Source organism: Callithrix jacchus, chromosome 3 (assembly GCF_049354715.1).
Source record: "Callithrix jacchus isolate 240 chromosome 3, calJac240_pri, whole genome shotgun sequence".
Lineage (NCBI taxonomy): Eukaryota > Metazoa > Chordata > Mammalia > Primates > Cebidae > Callithrix > Callithrix jacchus.
In genome coordinates, this window is record NC_133504.1 from 42866969 (window position 1) to 42883789 (window position 16821).

The 16821-nt window shown below is 45.8% G+C and overlaps 1 protein-coding gene across 1 annotated transcript; it reads left to right on the forward strand.

The window, feature by feature from the left end:
• Positions 1-5146: 5146 nt before the first annotated feature.
• SFRP2 (secreted frizzled related protein 2) lies at positions 5147-13599 on the forward strand. Its single transcript, XM_002745379.5, has 3 exons — positions 5147-5897; positions 8192-8272; positions 12433-13599. Exons 1-3 carry the CDS (start codon positions 5393-5395, stop codon positions 12735-12737), a joined length of 891 nt encoding a protein of 296 aa, XP_002745425.1. The 5' UTR covers positions 5147-5392; the 3' UTR covers positions 12738-13599.
• Positions 13600-16821: the final 3222 nt, after the last annotated feature.

Sequence of the window (16821 nt, forward strand, 5' to 3'; positions counted from 1 at the left end):
CAGCTTAGCCAGTGACCCCTGCTGTTCAAATCAGACAATGGACAAGGTCTTTTCCGAGACACTCCATGGCTTGTGGCCCACCCTTCATGAATGGCCTTGGGTTTTTGCTATTTCCATTCAGAATTTCCTAATGTAAGCAATTAGGAGATACTTCATTTCAAGAGTCTCATCAGCAGTTGCAACACGTCGTTGGTGAGCAATAACCTACTAGGACCCGGAAAAGAGACAGGGAAAGCTAGGAAGAAAGGGGCAAGGGAGAGAAAAGAAGTGCCAATAAATATTTCTGTATTTAAGATTGCAAAATAGATGCATATCATTTACATAAATCTCAAATTCTGGAACCCAAAAAACAAAGAATTTCTACTGGTCCAGCAAATTTGAGACCTTATGCTATAAATAAAAGGCTGCAGTAAGGATGTGTGCACTAAACAGAAATGGAATTTCCTTCCCGCAAGTAGAGCTCGCGGAACTGCCCTCCAGGTTTTTGGTTTTTTTAATCAGAAGCAGCCCAGAGATACAAACAAGACATGCCATGCCTTAGCCCTGTTCCTTCTCCCAAAATTTCTAAGGTTATTTTCTTATTGAAGGAACAACAGAAGAAACAGATACTGGTCTCTCCCGAGGCACCAACCCACGGCCAGCCTCAATGCTGTGCCACTCTCTTTTTCTGAGAGAAGCATGGTACAAATAGCGTTCAGTCCCCTCCCAATCAGCTGTGGACTAAAACACTCATCGGGTGGGAAAGAACAAGAAAATGTTCTGTGGCAGTAGGAGATTACCCTTGTAGGTGTACTTATTTTTTCATTTTGGAGTTTGGACTTTTTTTTTTTAGTCATTTTCTACTGACCTCCAAAACTTCTCTGTACTTGGGACAAAGGGGCCTCGGGAACATGGGGTCCACACTGGCTTTGAACACACAGACCAAATTGCTTACACAGACCAGGGCAATTACAGTTGTCCCCGGGGCGGGATCCCTCGGGGTAAGAAGGGGTAGTCCCCAAGCTGGCTCCTACTTTGCCCCCAAGGACCGCCATCTGCTTCTCCGCTGCCCACGCTGCGCCCATCCTCCTCCAGCGTGCCCCTTCTGGCAAAAAGGGAGCGCTGAGCCCCGCGTTGGCCTCGGCCTCCCTGGACTCTTTGTTTGCTTTCCCGAGCACCGATCTGCGGCCCAAACCCTTGAAATATTTAAGGAGATACGCGCAGGAGCTCGGTGTAGGAGTTGACAAACTGTCCTTAGACTAGACTCTTCCTAAAATTAGGGACAAAGACTCTCCAGACGCGGGCTCTGGTCTCGTTCTCCAAAATCCACGTCTGAACCAGTGGAGTCTCAGGAGCCGAAGCGCACACGGAGATGCGCGGCCGCGGGGACAGGTCTCCCCTCATGGCGCGAGGAAACGGCCCGGCCAGCTGCAGTGGCATCCTCGGTGTGGCGCCGGGTGGAGGGAGGGGCAAAGGCAAAGGAATGAGGTCATCCCTCACCCCTCAAAAATAACCTTCCTACAAGTAAAAATGTAAAAGATCTCAGAGTAAAGGAAGCTGACTCGCAACCCCAGAGGGACAATCTCTTTTGGGAAATGGCGCCCCCAGATGGCTTCCAGAATTCCAGTAAAAAAAATACTCACCTGGAGCAGGGAAGGCCAGGGTGCTCTGACCTGGGGAGAAGTGACATCACCCGCCCAGCTGGCCTGCGCGCGGCTGAAAGCCAGGTGGCAACGCTGTTGGAGACACCCGACAAGTGGCGACAGGTCCCCAAGGCTAGCCCGGTAGTCACTTCACTTCACCGAGGCACATGTAACGCCAGCAGCTGTACCACTTACAGTGTGATCTGGTTCGTTACTTAACCTCTCCGTGCCTTGGTTTCCCAGTGACTGCTTGTGTGCAAAATGATCATCCGGGAGCCGATGCTGGATTGTGGGAATTAAGAAACTAGCATACTACACGCATCATTCTCCTTCTCGCTTTCACTCCTCAGAAATAAAGTCCATTCTCTTTCATTTTACTACTCGCCAGTGGGGGTGGGAGGTGCGCTTTCCTCTGCTCTTCGCGGAGGCCAAGCAGACTCCCCGACAGGGCAGAACCTCTGAACCTGAGCATGAAAGTCTTGCCTGTCCAGAAACTGTTGTAGCAAGCACAGGTTTAAACAGGAAGCCAAATTGTTCTGGAGAGATTGCTGGGGGCTTTCTTTGTGCCCTAAGCACAGGAAACAAGCAGAGAGGCAGGGCCAAACCCAGGACAAGGGTGGTGGTCGTAGGCCTGCAGCATTGGGGTGGGATGATTCATTCTGTGTGTGGTCTGAACCAACCCCCTCGCCAGGGACCTATGGGCGGCCCCCTTTAAGCAGGATGCCCGCTGGAAAAGGCATCCACCATCACTTACCCTGGGCTTGGATGAATAGTTTCCGTTCCTAAAACTGCCAGGGACTAAATGGGCAGGGAAGGAGTAAATATGGGCCCTCCATATTTTAAAACATAACCTTTGGCAGGTTTTGATCAATTGCAAGGATTGAAAGAGTGGACTTGAGGGCCTATGGGCAAGGGAGAAGAGTCTGTGTTCGCGAAGGCGCCGCCGCGGGGCCGCGCCAAGTGTGAGCATCTCAGGGACCAGTCTGGGGAGGCGGGCTGGGATGGTCAGCCAGCGTCGTTGTCCGTGTGCTGCTTATATGGGCAGCGCTCCATGTCCGCCTCCCAGCCTCCGCGGGAGGTTATTTCCCTGTTCCCTAGTGATCAACTCGAAGGGTCTTGTACTAAACGCAGAAGAAAGTGGGTGGGGAGCGCGCCATTTGAGATGGGAAAGGCAGCAGCAATGACTACAGAGTGGGGACAAGACTAAGTGGCGCGGGTGCTGGGAGGACCCCGCGGTGGACCGCGGGGAACGCCGGAGACCAGGCAAACAAGCGGGCCAGAGGTGAACAATGCGAACGGCAGGGAAGGAGACTCAGGCGCGATTCCTGGCGCCTCCTGGCGGCGAGCCGGGCTGCACGGGCTCCCAAAACAATGCCGCTGGCGCGCGGAGCGCGGGGACCCCCCCAGCCACAACCCGGTGTGCGGCGGTGCTCAAACCAGCCAGACCAGCTTCGGGGCTCTGTTCACCCAGCAAGGGGCTCTGTGGAGTGGAGGCGACCCCAGGGGAGGGTCTTGGGGAGGGGGGAGGCGTGGTGAAAGCAAGAGGGCCCTTATCCCACTCCTAGGCCCAAGTCGTAGCATCTCTCAGAGCTCAGACTCTTTATTAGCTCTTTGGTTTGGTGTGCTTCTGTTTCCTTTGAGCTTTCATTGCAAAGTAGTTTGTGTTGGGAAGGGGGATTTAAGATCTCTTGGTACTTTTGTTAGAGACGAAAAGGCCATGGACCAATTTGGGGAAAGAGTGGCCTTTTGCAGCCACCAGGGGCCTTTCCCCAGTGGAGCACCTGGAAGCTGGATTCTTAGGGACGCAGATTCTTGGAGTTCACAACGTGCTACTCTCCAGATGGCGATTTTCCTGGCGTGTTTACGGTCAGCAGATAACACTGAGTGGGTTTTTGCTACCCACCCTTCATTACCCGGCTCCTCTAAGCAGCGGGACCACAAAGCGTGCCTGGTAACTTGGGCCTGGAAGGCGCCAAGGCCAAGGCATCTCCGGAAGAAGAGAAATTAAGAAGCCGGGGTCTGAGCCTGTGAATGGTTCTAAGTGGCCGGGAAGTAATAACAATGCGCCAACCTTAACATATGAAAGAACCTCGCTCTCCGGGGGTTCATCTTTCGCTCTTCTCACAGTCTCCGCAAGAGGGAGGCTGAGGAGGGCGAAGGCCTCTAGTCCCCAAGGGAGACTAGGGATGTTTAGGCAAAAGGAGCCCATCCCCCCGCCCCCCCCACCGCCAACCCCAGAGTGCGCGCGCGCATGCACACACACACACACACACACACACACACACTCTCACTTTCCCTTTCCTGGCACCCTATTACGGGTTTACAGCTGTGAACTTACTGTTTGTAGTCTGAGACACTAGATCCCCGGCTCCACGAGAGCAGAGGCCAGCCTGTTTGTAGATTTCTGTACACCCAGCGCCCAGCCTGGTGCCCCCTGGTACGTAGGGGATGAATGCAATTCTAGCTCTCGTAGATCTCTAGGCAGGACTTCTTCCTCTGACCTCGCTCCCACCCACATGCTCACCTTTTGTGCCCGTCTTTTGTGCCGGCCACCAGTCTTTTCAAACAGTGCCCTGGGGGCCCGTACTCCGGCTTTCCAGAGCGTCCTGCTGCAAGGGCGGCTGTGTGTTAGAGCCGGTGATGCCTTCGACTATTGAGTCATGCCATTCATTTAAGAAGGGAAAGTCTTTTCTCCAAAACGGGGAAATGATGGGCAGTCCTGTGTGACTGGTGTTGTAGGGGCATTTCTACGACGAAACTTCCTAGGCTCTCACTCCCAACAAAATAACAAGCCCACTTTATTGGTATTTCATTTTCCATGTAAAGTTTTGCTCATACGAATCTATGTATGATTTATTTAAGGGGCAGTGGGATGCACACCGCCAGGCTGTTGAACTGTGGCCGGAGGTTCGAGAGGAAACGAAGTTGGCCAAGGCAGCCTCGGGCAGGCAGGTCCCGGGCTCCATCCCAGCGCACAAAGAACCCAAGGGCTGCTGGCTCCGCTGCTACCAGGGACGCAGCCTCCCCACCCCCAACAAACACACATGGCTATCAAGGACGTATTCCTCCCACCCCCAAACACACACACACACACACACACCCTCTCCCACCCATACTGGCAACCCTGCGGCTCCATCAGAAACTTCAGGCTGGGGCAAAACAAACCCGAGCCCCCGGCGGTGCACGGAGTGAGGAGCGTTCCCACCAAGACCTGGCCGCGAGGACACTCGCGGGGTGCCCTGCGTGCCCCCCACTCCTGCGGCCCACACCCTGCTCGCTCACTGTTGGGGCGCAGCGGCCAGGTTTGTCTGTTGTTTAAAGTAATCCGAGGGCTGGCGCGTGGAGGCATCTGGGGAGGAGCGCAACCAGAATTCCCTTCCAGAAAGCGCGTGAGCGGCATTCTCAACGCAAAACCAGACCCAGAAAGTAGTGACCAGCCCTCCTCGAATTACCCTTCGTTGGCTCCTCCCTTACTCCCCCCTCCTCTAGATTTGCATAAAAAAGGCCAAGAAAACTCTGGCTTTGCCCCAGCAGCGGCTCACTCTGCTCTCCCGGTTCAGAGACCCCTGGAGCTAAGCGCGGGCTTGCAGCGCCTCGCCCACGCTGTCTTCCTGGTATCCTGCTTCTCCGCTCACCGGTCACCCGCTGCCAGCTTTCCAGGCCGCCGAGTCGCGCCAAGCGAAGAGGGTGGGCCCGGGACGAGCTCCGACTCCCGCTTGCCCTTCCCCAGCTCGGCTCCCTCTGCCCCCCGGGGGGGTAGCGCACCCACGATGCTGCAGGGTCCTGGCTCGCTGCTGCTGCTCGTCCTCGCCCCGCACTGCTGCCTGGGCTCGGCGCATGGGCTCTTCCTCTTCGGCCAGCCCGACTTATCCTACAAGCGCAGCAATTGCAAGCCCATCCCTACCAACCTGCAGCTGTGCCACGGCATCGAGTACCAGAACATGAGGCTGCCCAACCTGCTGGGCCACGAGACCATGAAGGAGGTGCTGGAGCAGGCCGGCGCCTGGATCCCGCTGGTCATGAAGCAGTGCCACCCGGACACCAAGAAGTTCCTGTGCTCGCTCTTCGCCCCTGTCTGCCTCGACGACCTAGACGAGACCATCCAGCCGTGCCACTCTCTCTGCGTGCAGGTGAAGGACCGCTGCGCCCCGGTCATGTCCGCCTTCGGCTTCCCCTGGCCCGACATGCTCGACTGCGACCGTTTCCCCCAGGACAACGACCTCTGTATCCCCCTCGCTAGCAGCGACCACGTCCTGCCGACCACCACCGAGGAAGGTAAGCCTTCCCTGTTGCTTCCCCACTCCCTGCTCTGCTGAGACGCTCCCAGGGAATCCCGCCCCTGCCACGCATCCCGATGCATCCCTGCTTGCGGTGCCAGTACCAGGTAGGACAGAAGTTCCTTCTGCCCTGGTCTGTCATCACAAGCCTGTATCAAATTTGAAATACCTCTTCCCTCCCGCCCAAGTCTTGCGTTCTCCTCCCGAGTTGTACCAGTTATTCGTAAGGGCAGTTTTTAAAAAACAATAAAGAGAAAATAAACGAAGAACTGAATGGCGGCTCAAAAAAAATAGATATATGATTATTGTTAAGGATGCTAGCACTGGGGCCGCGCTCTGAGAGCGCTGGAAATGGTGTTGGGTGCAAAAGTAAGTGGTGAGCATTCTGGCCAGAGGCCCCTCGCTCAGCCTCATTCTGCACCTTCTTATCACTGGGCAGGATTCTAGTCACAGGAACATTTCCCACACAGGCAGGAGAACCAGGATGCACACACAGATAACCTTTTCAGATACTTTTCGTCCTTTGCCAATTTAGGTTTTGAAAACAAAACCGGGACTGGCACCGAGCGTGTGGAAAATTGAGCATTGGTTGTAACTGCTCAGGTACTTGAGGAAGAGGGCATAAAGGGAATCTCTGGAAATCATCTTTCTATCGCTATCAGTTTTTAACTTAGGAGTGGCTTTGATTAGCTGGAGAAAATCATGCAAAAGAGATTCCCAGGTTTTTAGAAACGAAGGGAGCGTTCTTGTGCAAAAACCATCAAAGCAATGAAAACCTCATGGGCTCTCAATATTTTTTCTGAAAGGAAAACATACACAATGCATCTGAGCTGATTTGGGTCTCCTGGGTGGGAAAGGCAGCTTCCTAATCCCTTTCAGGGCTTCAGCAGCCTCTCCCTTTCAATCTCTAGTTGTTTTCCTACAGACATGATTAGTTAAAGCAAATGCAAAGTTCTTTAGCAATCTTTCCTGGCAGGGACCATGAGTTTGCAATCATTTTATTGGTTAGATTTCTAATTTATTGCAAATGTTTGGCATTTTTCAAACATTTGTCCAACATATACCATAGACCAACCAATACAGGTTAGTAACATTTTATATATGTTCCGAGAGCTCCTAATTGAAAATGTTTGATTTTGTTTGGGTTAGGGGACTTCAGGGCAGTTTTATGTATGTTGCTTTTGTTTTCATTTCTTTCCACTAGCAGCAGTCACATTATGTAGCGTACATTTCTCCTGAAAGCCATTTTTCTCCAAAATAAAAGTTTATGTTCTTCAAAATTCCTTTGTGATTTTTCTAATTTGATAAAACTCTCTATTAAGTCACATAAAGGCATCATTAACATATTCATAAATGAGAGAAAGGAAATATGGTTGTTCTTTATTTCCTTTTCCCCAAGAAATCAGACTCTTGGAAGAGCTTTTAGCACGCTCTCTGATAATTGTGCTAGCGCACAACCCCTAGGTTTGGTCAGATCCCTAAACCATTTTGCTTCATCTTTGATTAGCTTCAGAAACAGGTTGATTGGTTGCTTGGTTTGTTGTTTGGAGAGTTTGAAACAGACAAAGGGCAAGAAGAACCTGTACCAGGGAGCTTGTAGATAACAATGAAATGAATGCTGCCTGACTCAAGCACAATCTTGGCAGAAGGCACAAGGTGACACAGAACCACTTAGAGGAGGCTGTTGTAATTAGTGAGATGTGTTTTCAAGGTGGAAACATCCCATATGTGGAACATTAGCCAGTCTCCCCTCCCAGGCCAAACTTGGCTGCCCTGACATACAGAGCTCTGCTGAGTAGAGCCAGCTACACTGGGGTCCTATGGCTGAGAAAGATAATCTTCTGGCTATATTTTATAGTTACCAGTTTTCCCAAATGCCTCAAGGATCTTTGTTTCCTTGGATGCTTTCTCCTTCAAAAGGCTTTGGGAATAACTTTTTCATACTGAATTTCCTAGGGGTTGGGAGGATGAGCTGAAAAGCTGCACCCTGTCTCAGTTAACTCTAACTACACACACTTGTACACTCTTCACACAACTCCTTTTGAGAGTTATCATTTATTAAACACGACATATGGGTGTGCTCATTTTGCTCCTCAGCCCCCCAAAAAATGGGAAGCATGGGGGAACTTTCTTAGGATTGAGTGATCCTACTTTTATGGAGGAGGCAGAAGCGGCGATTAAATAGGACAATTGCTACTTTCGACTGGGTAAGTACTTTTGAGTTGTTTACAAACGCCACCTGCTGTTTCCCTTTTAAGCAAACTTACTAAAGACTGTTTTTCACATTTCTAGCTCCAAAGGTATGTGAAGCCTGCAAAACTAAAAACGATGATGACAACGATATAATGGAAACACTTTGTAAAAATGATTTTGGTAAGTAATACAACAACAACAGATTTCACCCTCAGAAGTTATATTTACCAGGAGAACTTCAAGGTACAAATCATCATGATGTTGCTAGATAAAGGTTGGGTGAAACACCATTCTAGATCGTGATTCCTAAAATCATCCAACATGATCTATCCTGATTTCCTTGTTGTGTAACTGTCTAGTATTATTAAGTTGTATCCTGTTAGGTGAGACTCATTGTTCTATTAAGCCAATCAAATAATGAGAATTATTCAGATTAACAATTTTCAATAGCACATTTTCAATCTTATTTATTTATTTTTGCTGACAGGCATACTCACAAGTCCTGTTTTCTTTTGATTACTTAACATGTGCACCAGGGATGGAAGTATAATTAGCCCCAGCCAAACAGATTCAAGGCATTAAATTGGCCACAAATAAAAACTTACTCTGCTATCAAATTAAAGTATTTTTACTTTCTTTATAAGCCATAATGATTTGCTCCTCTGTGTTCTAGCATTAGTGAATATATCCAAGGCACTGATTATTAATTTGTTAAGGAGGTGTTCCTTAAGTTTAAAAAGAAGAATGGTTTACAGAGAAGACACTTAACATGGAACACCCAACAACCTTGAAACACCATCTTAAAATCCCTTTTAAAAGGTTTTTGTAAAGGTTTGTATGAATAAGTCTAGACACACTTGCCACAGTTTTGTTAGAAAGAAAAAAAAGCTTAGAAATTGACTTTAGCAAGATACATGAAAGATGCCATGATGCCCTGGTGTTTGAGGACAATTAAAAAACACATGTGATATGTTCCGTAAGTTGTAAGTCACTCCCCTGAAGAGAAGATAAGGGAAAAGAGAGCTGGGAATTGTCTGCACACAACTCCACCAGCACCTTATCTGCTGGCTTCAGGCCTCTCAGGTCAGAAGAGGATCCTAGCTAGACACAGGATCGATGCTAAATTCAGAGTTGGGAATGACCAAGAACTTCACCCAGAGGCATTCTTGCTTTTATCCTTTTCCAAGGGCAGGCACCTTGGAATTATTGGTACCTTTTTAAAAATATTTGTTCAGGCACAAGACTGAACTCACTCATAAACAGATACGTTCCCTGTTCTGTCAATCAATAATGGAGTCTAATAGACCCATATTAACATTTCTACATACTCAATATAGTCCTGGAGACTGAGGGAAATCACTCCAGCTACTACTCTCCTTACCTTGCCATCCCAGAAATCTCAGTTTTAGGGCCTGGTCAGGTCCCTAAAACTCTGGAACCATCTAATCCCTGCTCTTTGACAGCTCCAAGTCTCTTCCAGAAAGTGTCCTGGGTTTAACTCTGACTGGTCCCAGAAACCACCATAGCCCCAGTGTTGAAAAAGCCTTCACACTGCTGAGGATGGAGAAAGAAGGGAGGTAGCTCAAAGTCCTTAGCAACCTTTACCCTTTGGAGGAGCCACAAATGGGGCTGAGGGGGTTTCATATGCCTGTATTCAAATGTACACAGCATTCTGACTGGCTGAGGGCCAGGCACATTAGCAGCAGATAATTCCAGGTCACCAGAGCCTTACCAAAACACAGTTCTTAGCCCCCATGCTACATCACTTCATTAAGGGCAAGATAGAACAATATCATTTATATAAGATTTCTAATTAAAAGCCTATAAAATATCATGTTCCTCTAGCAGTTTATATCCTTTGCACTACATATAAAACAGATCCTTCCTGACTTCCATGAAAAGTTGATTTTTATATTGTGGAGCTCCAAAACAGTTGGCTTTGAGAATACACACACACACACACACACCCCTATTACTTGCTCCAAAACAGTTGGCTTTGAGAAAACACACACACACCCCTATTATTTGCTTGCTTTGTGGCTGACCTTACAGAAGACCCCCTTTCTAAGGATGCACCAATGAAAACCTGAGCCAAAACATGGATGCCTGTGTGCCCCAGTGTGCCCTGTCCTTACAGTGAGAGAACTTTTCAAAACAACACAGAAGTTATCACACTTAAAGTATCACGAGTATAGATAACTCACAAAGTTGGTTTCTATTTCTTCACTCTCCTTTTGACCCAAAGAGGGATAAAGAAGTAGAATTTCAATAACTGCACCATAGATTCTTGGTTTGTAAGCACTATTCTATCTTGCCTCTCTTCTTTGAGAGTAATGGAAGAGTAGAAGGAACAAGCATAGAAATCTGATTTATTTGACTTGACTAATCTGAGAAGGCATCACACTTATCCCTACTGTGCTCCTGAAGTACAAGGGAAATGTACTTACCTCAATGGTGCAAGTACTGGTGAATTAAAAATGGTTCAGAACTACCTTCCTATATATACAACCTATTGCTGGGACAGAAAGTACCATCACCTCTCCCTCCTATCACATCTGGCAGGGCAGTCACATCCTCAAGGGCAGGAAAGGTTCTGTGGGGGATTTGATTCTCTCTGTTTGGGATCTAGCTGAAAATACCTAATGTTTTCTTGTGATAAACATTTGCAAAATTAGTTAGTTTAGAGCTAGACAAAGATGACTCATAAATCTTCCTCCTCGTTAAAAGTGAGGGTTTTTCTGATGTTTGGAGCTCAAGAATTTTCATTTAGCCAGGTGAAATCTTTTATATGCCCTATTGTACTACAGACAAGGCTCTCAGTTAATATGTAATCAGTCCATTTCTCCTACTATGGTGAGGTCTTCCAACACCCACTCCCAATGCAGAGGACACAGGAGCATGCAACAGTTCCACAAGTATGGCTTATTCCATGACTTGAGTCTCAAACTCTGAAAATTCAGTACCATAGTTCAGATGCATATCATATCGGAAAAAACCATGGTTGGCCAAGTCATACCATCTTTGATTTACCTGATTGAGCTTCTAGAATTTCCTGGTTGACTAGAAAGCCACACTCAAATTCCCTTTCTGATATTAAAAAAGAAAAAGAAAACCTCAAACAATTATACACAATACAGAAAAATCTTCCTCTGTTACCAATTTAAGCATGAGATTAAACTCCATCAAAGTCAGGAAGTCATCCTTACACATCATCTATACAGAACAGTTGTCAGTGGTACCCAGGGTCTTAGGACACATTGCAGCTGGGCAAATCTGTGCTGCAACCAGTACGAAAACAACGACATTGCCTCAGGACACCACAGTGGCATTACAGGAGAAGGTTTGGCAGCCAGAGTTCAGGGAAACCACCTACACTGGGTGACCTCATGCAAGTCACTAAATTTCTCTGGATTTAAGATTCTTTGTGTACTAACAAGAGACTTTAATGGGATGATTCCTTCTAACCTTAAAATTCTATTCTTTTCCTGCTTTCATGGAGTCTTGAAATTTAATTCCAGCATGTACATTTGTAGGGCTTTCTTTCCCAGAGCATGCTGTTCATGACTATAAAATGTGTCCTTAATAGTAAACCACTTACTTTTGGTCTTTACATTCTAATGAGCCTACATATACATTTTGGGAACAGTATATATATGATCTGTAAATGCCTTGGCCTTGGACAGGCAAATGAGAGCATATGAGGATGAGGTCTTCAGAAAAACACTTCTATGACTAAACATGTTGTGCTCTTAAAAACAGACTTGCATATTTTTTCTCCTAGTTACTTTACCAAATCAAATGCAGCTGTAAGATCAACTCTCCTTCCCTGTAATCTGTTCTTTAGAAAACAATGATCGTGTGATACAGTTTCCTTACAGGTTTGTCCAAAAACCTCCTACATAATAAGTTGAGTTTAAAGTTTATGGCCACAGAAGGATCATGTTTCACCTAAGAGTCAGGCACTTCTTTTCATGCTTAAGTTTCCAGTAGAGGAAGTCATTTGTTGGGGAGAGCAGGCACCACATGCAACCTTCCAACAAACACAAGGGTGGGTGAGGAAAGAAGAAGAAAAGTTAATTGAGTCCCGCAAAGAGAAAGAGTTTTGAAAGAATGGCTGATTGGAAACAATGTGCCTGGCAAATGCTTTGAGGCTTTAGCAGTGGAGCCACCTGCTGCCCCTAACTCCCAACCCCCGACCTGCAGCATCTGAGAGTGCCATTCACCTTAGGAACTCTTTCCTTGTCCAAGCCAAGTCACACGAATATGCAGAATGGGGGAGGTCTACTGCATTCCCTCATTATAACTGGCATGATTCTTTCTGCCCTCTCTTGTCTTCATAGCGCTGAAAATAAAAGTGAAGGAGATAACCTACATCAATGGTGATACCAAAATCATCCTGGAGACCAAGAGCAAGACCATTTACAAGCTGAACGGTGTGTCCGAAAAGGACCTAAAGAAATCGGTGCTGTGGCTCAAAGACAGCTTGCAGTGCACCTGTGAGGAGATGAACGACATCAATGCGCCCTATCTGGTCATGGGACAGAAGCAGGGTGGGGAGCTGGTGATTACCTCTGTGAAGCGGTGGCAGAAGGGGCAGAGAGAGTTCAAGCGCATCTCCCGCAGCATCCGCAAGCTGCAGTGCTAGTCCCGGCAAACTGATGGCTCCGACAGGCCTGCTCCAGAGCACGGCTGACCATTTCTGCTCGGAGACCTCAACTCCCGTTTCCCAAGCACAGTCCCAGCTGCTCCAGCCTCAGCCTGGGCAGCTTCCCTCTGCCTTTTGCACGTTTGCATCCCTAGCGTTTCCTGAGTTATAAGGCCCTAGGAGGCCACGGGAGTGGATAGCTGTTTTCACATAGAGGAAAAGCCCACCCAAATCTTGTAGAAATAGTCAACTAATAAAATCATGAATATTTGTATGAAGTTTAAAAATAGCTCACTTTAAAGCTAGTTTTGAATAGGTGCAACTGTGACTTGGGTCTGGTTGTTGTTTGGTTTGAGTCAGCTGATTTTCACTTCCCACTGAGGTTGTCTCAACACGCAAATTGCTTCAGTTTCCTCTGTGGCCCAAACTTGTGGGTCACAAACCCCGTTGAGATAAAGCTGGCTGTTATCTCAACATCTTCATCAGATCCAGACTGAGACTCGGTGTGTAAGTCTTACAAAAATTCACCGTCTTATACCCTCATTGGGAACTTAAACTGTTACCTGTATCACATTCCAGCTACAGAACTTCCATTTATTAAAAGCACATTAACCATTTCTATAGCATGATTTCTTCAAGTAAAGAGCAAAAGTTATAAATTTCATAATTGACTTGAGTAGTTTAAGCTATGTTTAAAACATTTCTTACTTAGCTTTGGCAAATTAAACTCATTGTAGCTTCCCTGTAATATACATAGTAGTTTACCTTTAAAAGTTGTAAAAATATTGCTTTAACCAACACTGTAAATATTTCAGATAAACATTATATTCTTATATATAAACTTTACATCCTGTTTTACCTATTCATTGTCTTCTGTCTTGTCTTAGTAAAACGAACTGGGAAGGGAGCTGGGCATGAGTGGTCACTCCCTTCCATGAGCCCAGCCCTCCAGCAATTTAAAGTGGTCTACTTCTGAAGAGATTCAGAAAGTGTCTCCCCCTCCACCACCCCACCGCCACTGCCCTCCTTCCTCACGCCCCACATCTCACAGATTCCACTGTTGCTGATTCTGCAGAAGCAGAGATTTCCAAGCTCTGGAAAGGGGTTACCTTTTTTTGACCCTTCTGAGCAGTCCACATGCAACTATGTGGCAACACTACCCTAAACTTAAGGTTTATGAGCCTTAGAGTTGTGCTGTTCATTTCCTGAGATTTTTCACACCAAAAGAGAATAACCATTGCAAAAATACTAATTCCTTCCTTCACTCAAATCTCTCAGATAAAGAGAGCTATGAATTTGGAGAGTATCCACTGGATTGCAAGGAGGAGGAAGAGGATGGTGAAAAACCTGCATTAGGATAAAAAGGGAGAGATAGACATCTGTCCAGTAAATGTCTTTTAGTCCTTTCTGACTGCTGTAACAACATACCTTAGACTGGGTAGTTTATACAACAACAGAAACTTATTTCTCATAGTTCGAGAGGCTGCACAGTCCAAGATCAAGGTGGTAGCAGATTTCTGTATCTAATGAGGGCTCTCTGATTCACAGATGGTGCCTTCTCACCATGCCCTCACATGGCAGAAAGGTGAATAAACTCCCTCTAGTGTCTTTTATCAGGAACCTACTCCCACAGTAAATAACCCACACCTGCAATAATGGCATTAATTTATTCACAAGGGCAGAATCATCATGACTTAATCATCTCTTAAAGGTCTCACCTCTCAACCCTGTTGCACTGGAAATTAACTTCCCAATACATGAATTTTAGGGGACACATTCAAACTATAGCAATTCCTGATTTTTTATTCTCTCATTAAATGACAATTTGACTGACCTTTTTATCTTTCAACTCTTGTTAACTATCAAGTCTTCAGTGCACTTAATGGATGGTTGCCTTGAAAAGCAAATCCTGGTATATGTATCCCTCATGCAGTCACTGAATCTGGATTATTGAACAGTTTGATCTTTGCTTATGAAACACATTGCACAAATACAAATTAATTTATTAACTCAGCAACTATTAAGCACAAACTATTGACATTAGCTTATTCATTCAGTAAATGTGCATTGAGTGTTTTACCCACACACCAGACACCAGTCTAGATGGTGGTTACACAATGATTCTGCCCTCCTTCAGCTTGTATTCCACAGGGATTATGTTAGGCACTGGTAATGCAGAGATGAATCCTTCCCAAAAGGAATTCATAATCCAATAAGGAAGAGAGGTGTCCAAACAAACCATCCCAATGCTCTATGTTAAGAGGGAGATGTGTACATGTGCCAGGAATGGCATAGAAGAGGGAGTGGTTAACTTGAGTAGAAAACAGAATGTTTGGTTTAAGTAGAGATTAGGATCTGGATAAAGATACTTATAAGAAGAGAACTTTCAATAAGTTGAACCAAAATATCTTATTTTTGGACGGAGCCTTAGAAATTAAGTATCATCAGTTTTACAGACTGACAAATTAACAATGATATTGTGCAATATTATGCTGAAGGTGTTGCTATAGACACTTCAAATAAATCTAGCATAAGACCCACGGATTTTATAATCAAATAACATTAAATTCTCAGTTTGCAAAATGATTAAATAAATTATATTCAGAAACAAATTGTAATTAAACATAATAAAACAAAATACATTAAAATGCATTCCATTACTGTCCAGAGACTGATACACATAGGTAAGTGCTATAAAGATTCAATTAATAAAGGTATCAGTTAATGCAGATAGTGTTAGAAGGAAAAATCAAAGAATCTGTCTAAAGATGTTCCAATTCAGAGTAACCATTAATATTTTCCATTATGAAATGAGAAAAGCACTAGAGCTTAGTGTCAGTAACTGGTATGAAATTTTCTCCAGCTGTATAATCTAAAGTATAACAAAATAAACCACTTAATAGACTAGAAACTGCAGTAGAAATGTCAAGTTCATTGGGGTAGCTTTCGAAATTCAGAGAGACCTAGGCAAGTCAATAGTTTTTTCAACCCCAAGTCTTCTCATCTATAAATAGTTAAGAACTATTACTCAGTAAGTGATGGCTGAGCTTATAATTCTCATCTCCTTTCCATCCTCTATGTTGAGGATGGTTCTCAGAGCTTGTTTCACTGTCTGAAGACACCCACAACCAGAAGAAGCACCAGTTTGCATCTGTTCTTCAACACCACCAGTGCCCACACACCAGCTTCTTGGTATAATGGGTTGCTCAGGCCCTGAATGGTAGCAGTTCAGACAGGCAAGTGGAAGAATGAGATCACAAATATTACCTACTTCTCTCTTCTTCCAAAGAGACTTTTCCACCCACAAAAGAAGACCCAGGCATTTTTGTCCTACCCTCTTCTCCCTGGCTTCCCTAAGAAGCATCAGCATTCCAGTCTGCAACAATCAAAGTCCTGAGAGTCAGTTCCACTACTCAGCAACCTTACACTGAGTACTCACTATGTGCTAGCCACTGTCCTAGGTGCTGGGATTCCGATGATGACCAACACACGATGGCTACCCTCAAGAAGCTCATTATCTAACGGAACAAATACACATGTGACAGACAACAGTAACTGAAACCCAAACCTCCCCAGACACTCCTAAGCACAGTCTTCCTGGGCCCCATTTGTTCTAATGGGTACCAATAAGTTCATATTAAAATAACATTCAAAACCAAAATCTCCAGGTCCAGAAAGTTTCAATGGAGAATTTTACCAAACATTTTAAAAAGAACTAACAGGCTGGGCCACTCCTGTAATCCCAGCAATTTGGGAGGCTGAGGTGGGTGGATCACAAGGTCAGAAGATCAAGACCTTCCTGGTCAACATGTAAAACCCCGTCTCTACTAAAAATACAAAAACATTAGCCTGGTGTGGTGGTGAGCATCTATAATCCCAGCTACTTGGGAGACTGAGGCAGGAGAATCTCTTGAACCCAGGAGGTGGAGGTTGCATTGAGCTGAGATCACGCCACTGCACTCCAGCCTGCTGACAGAGAAAGAGTTCGTCTCAAAAAAAAAAAAAAAGAATAAGAAATAACTAACACTAAGAACAAACTAGCAATTTTACACAATCTCTTCCAGAAAACAGAAGGGGAAGGGAT

Bases quoted from the DNA above. Each gene is read 5' to 3' on its own strand.
- SFRP2 (XM_002745379.5), top strand. From the start codon at position 5,393: ATGCTGCAGGGTCCTGGCTCGCTGCTGCTGCTCGTCCTCGCCCCGCAC. The intron at 5,898-8,191 runs GTAAGCCTTCCC...TCACATTTCTAG, and splicing joins GCCGACCACCACCGAGGAAG to CTCCAAAGGTATGTGAAGCC. The intron at 8,273-12,432 runs GTAAGTAATACA...TTGTCTTCATAG, and splicing joins ACTTTGTAAAAATGATTTTG to CGCTGAAAATAAAAGTGAAG.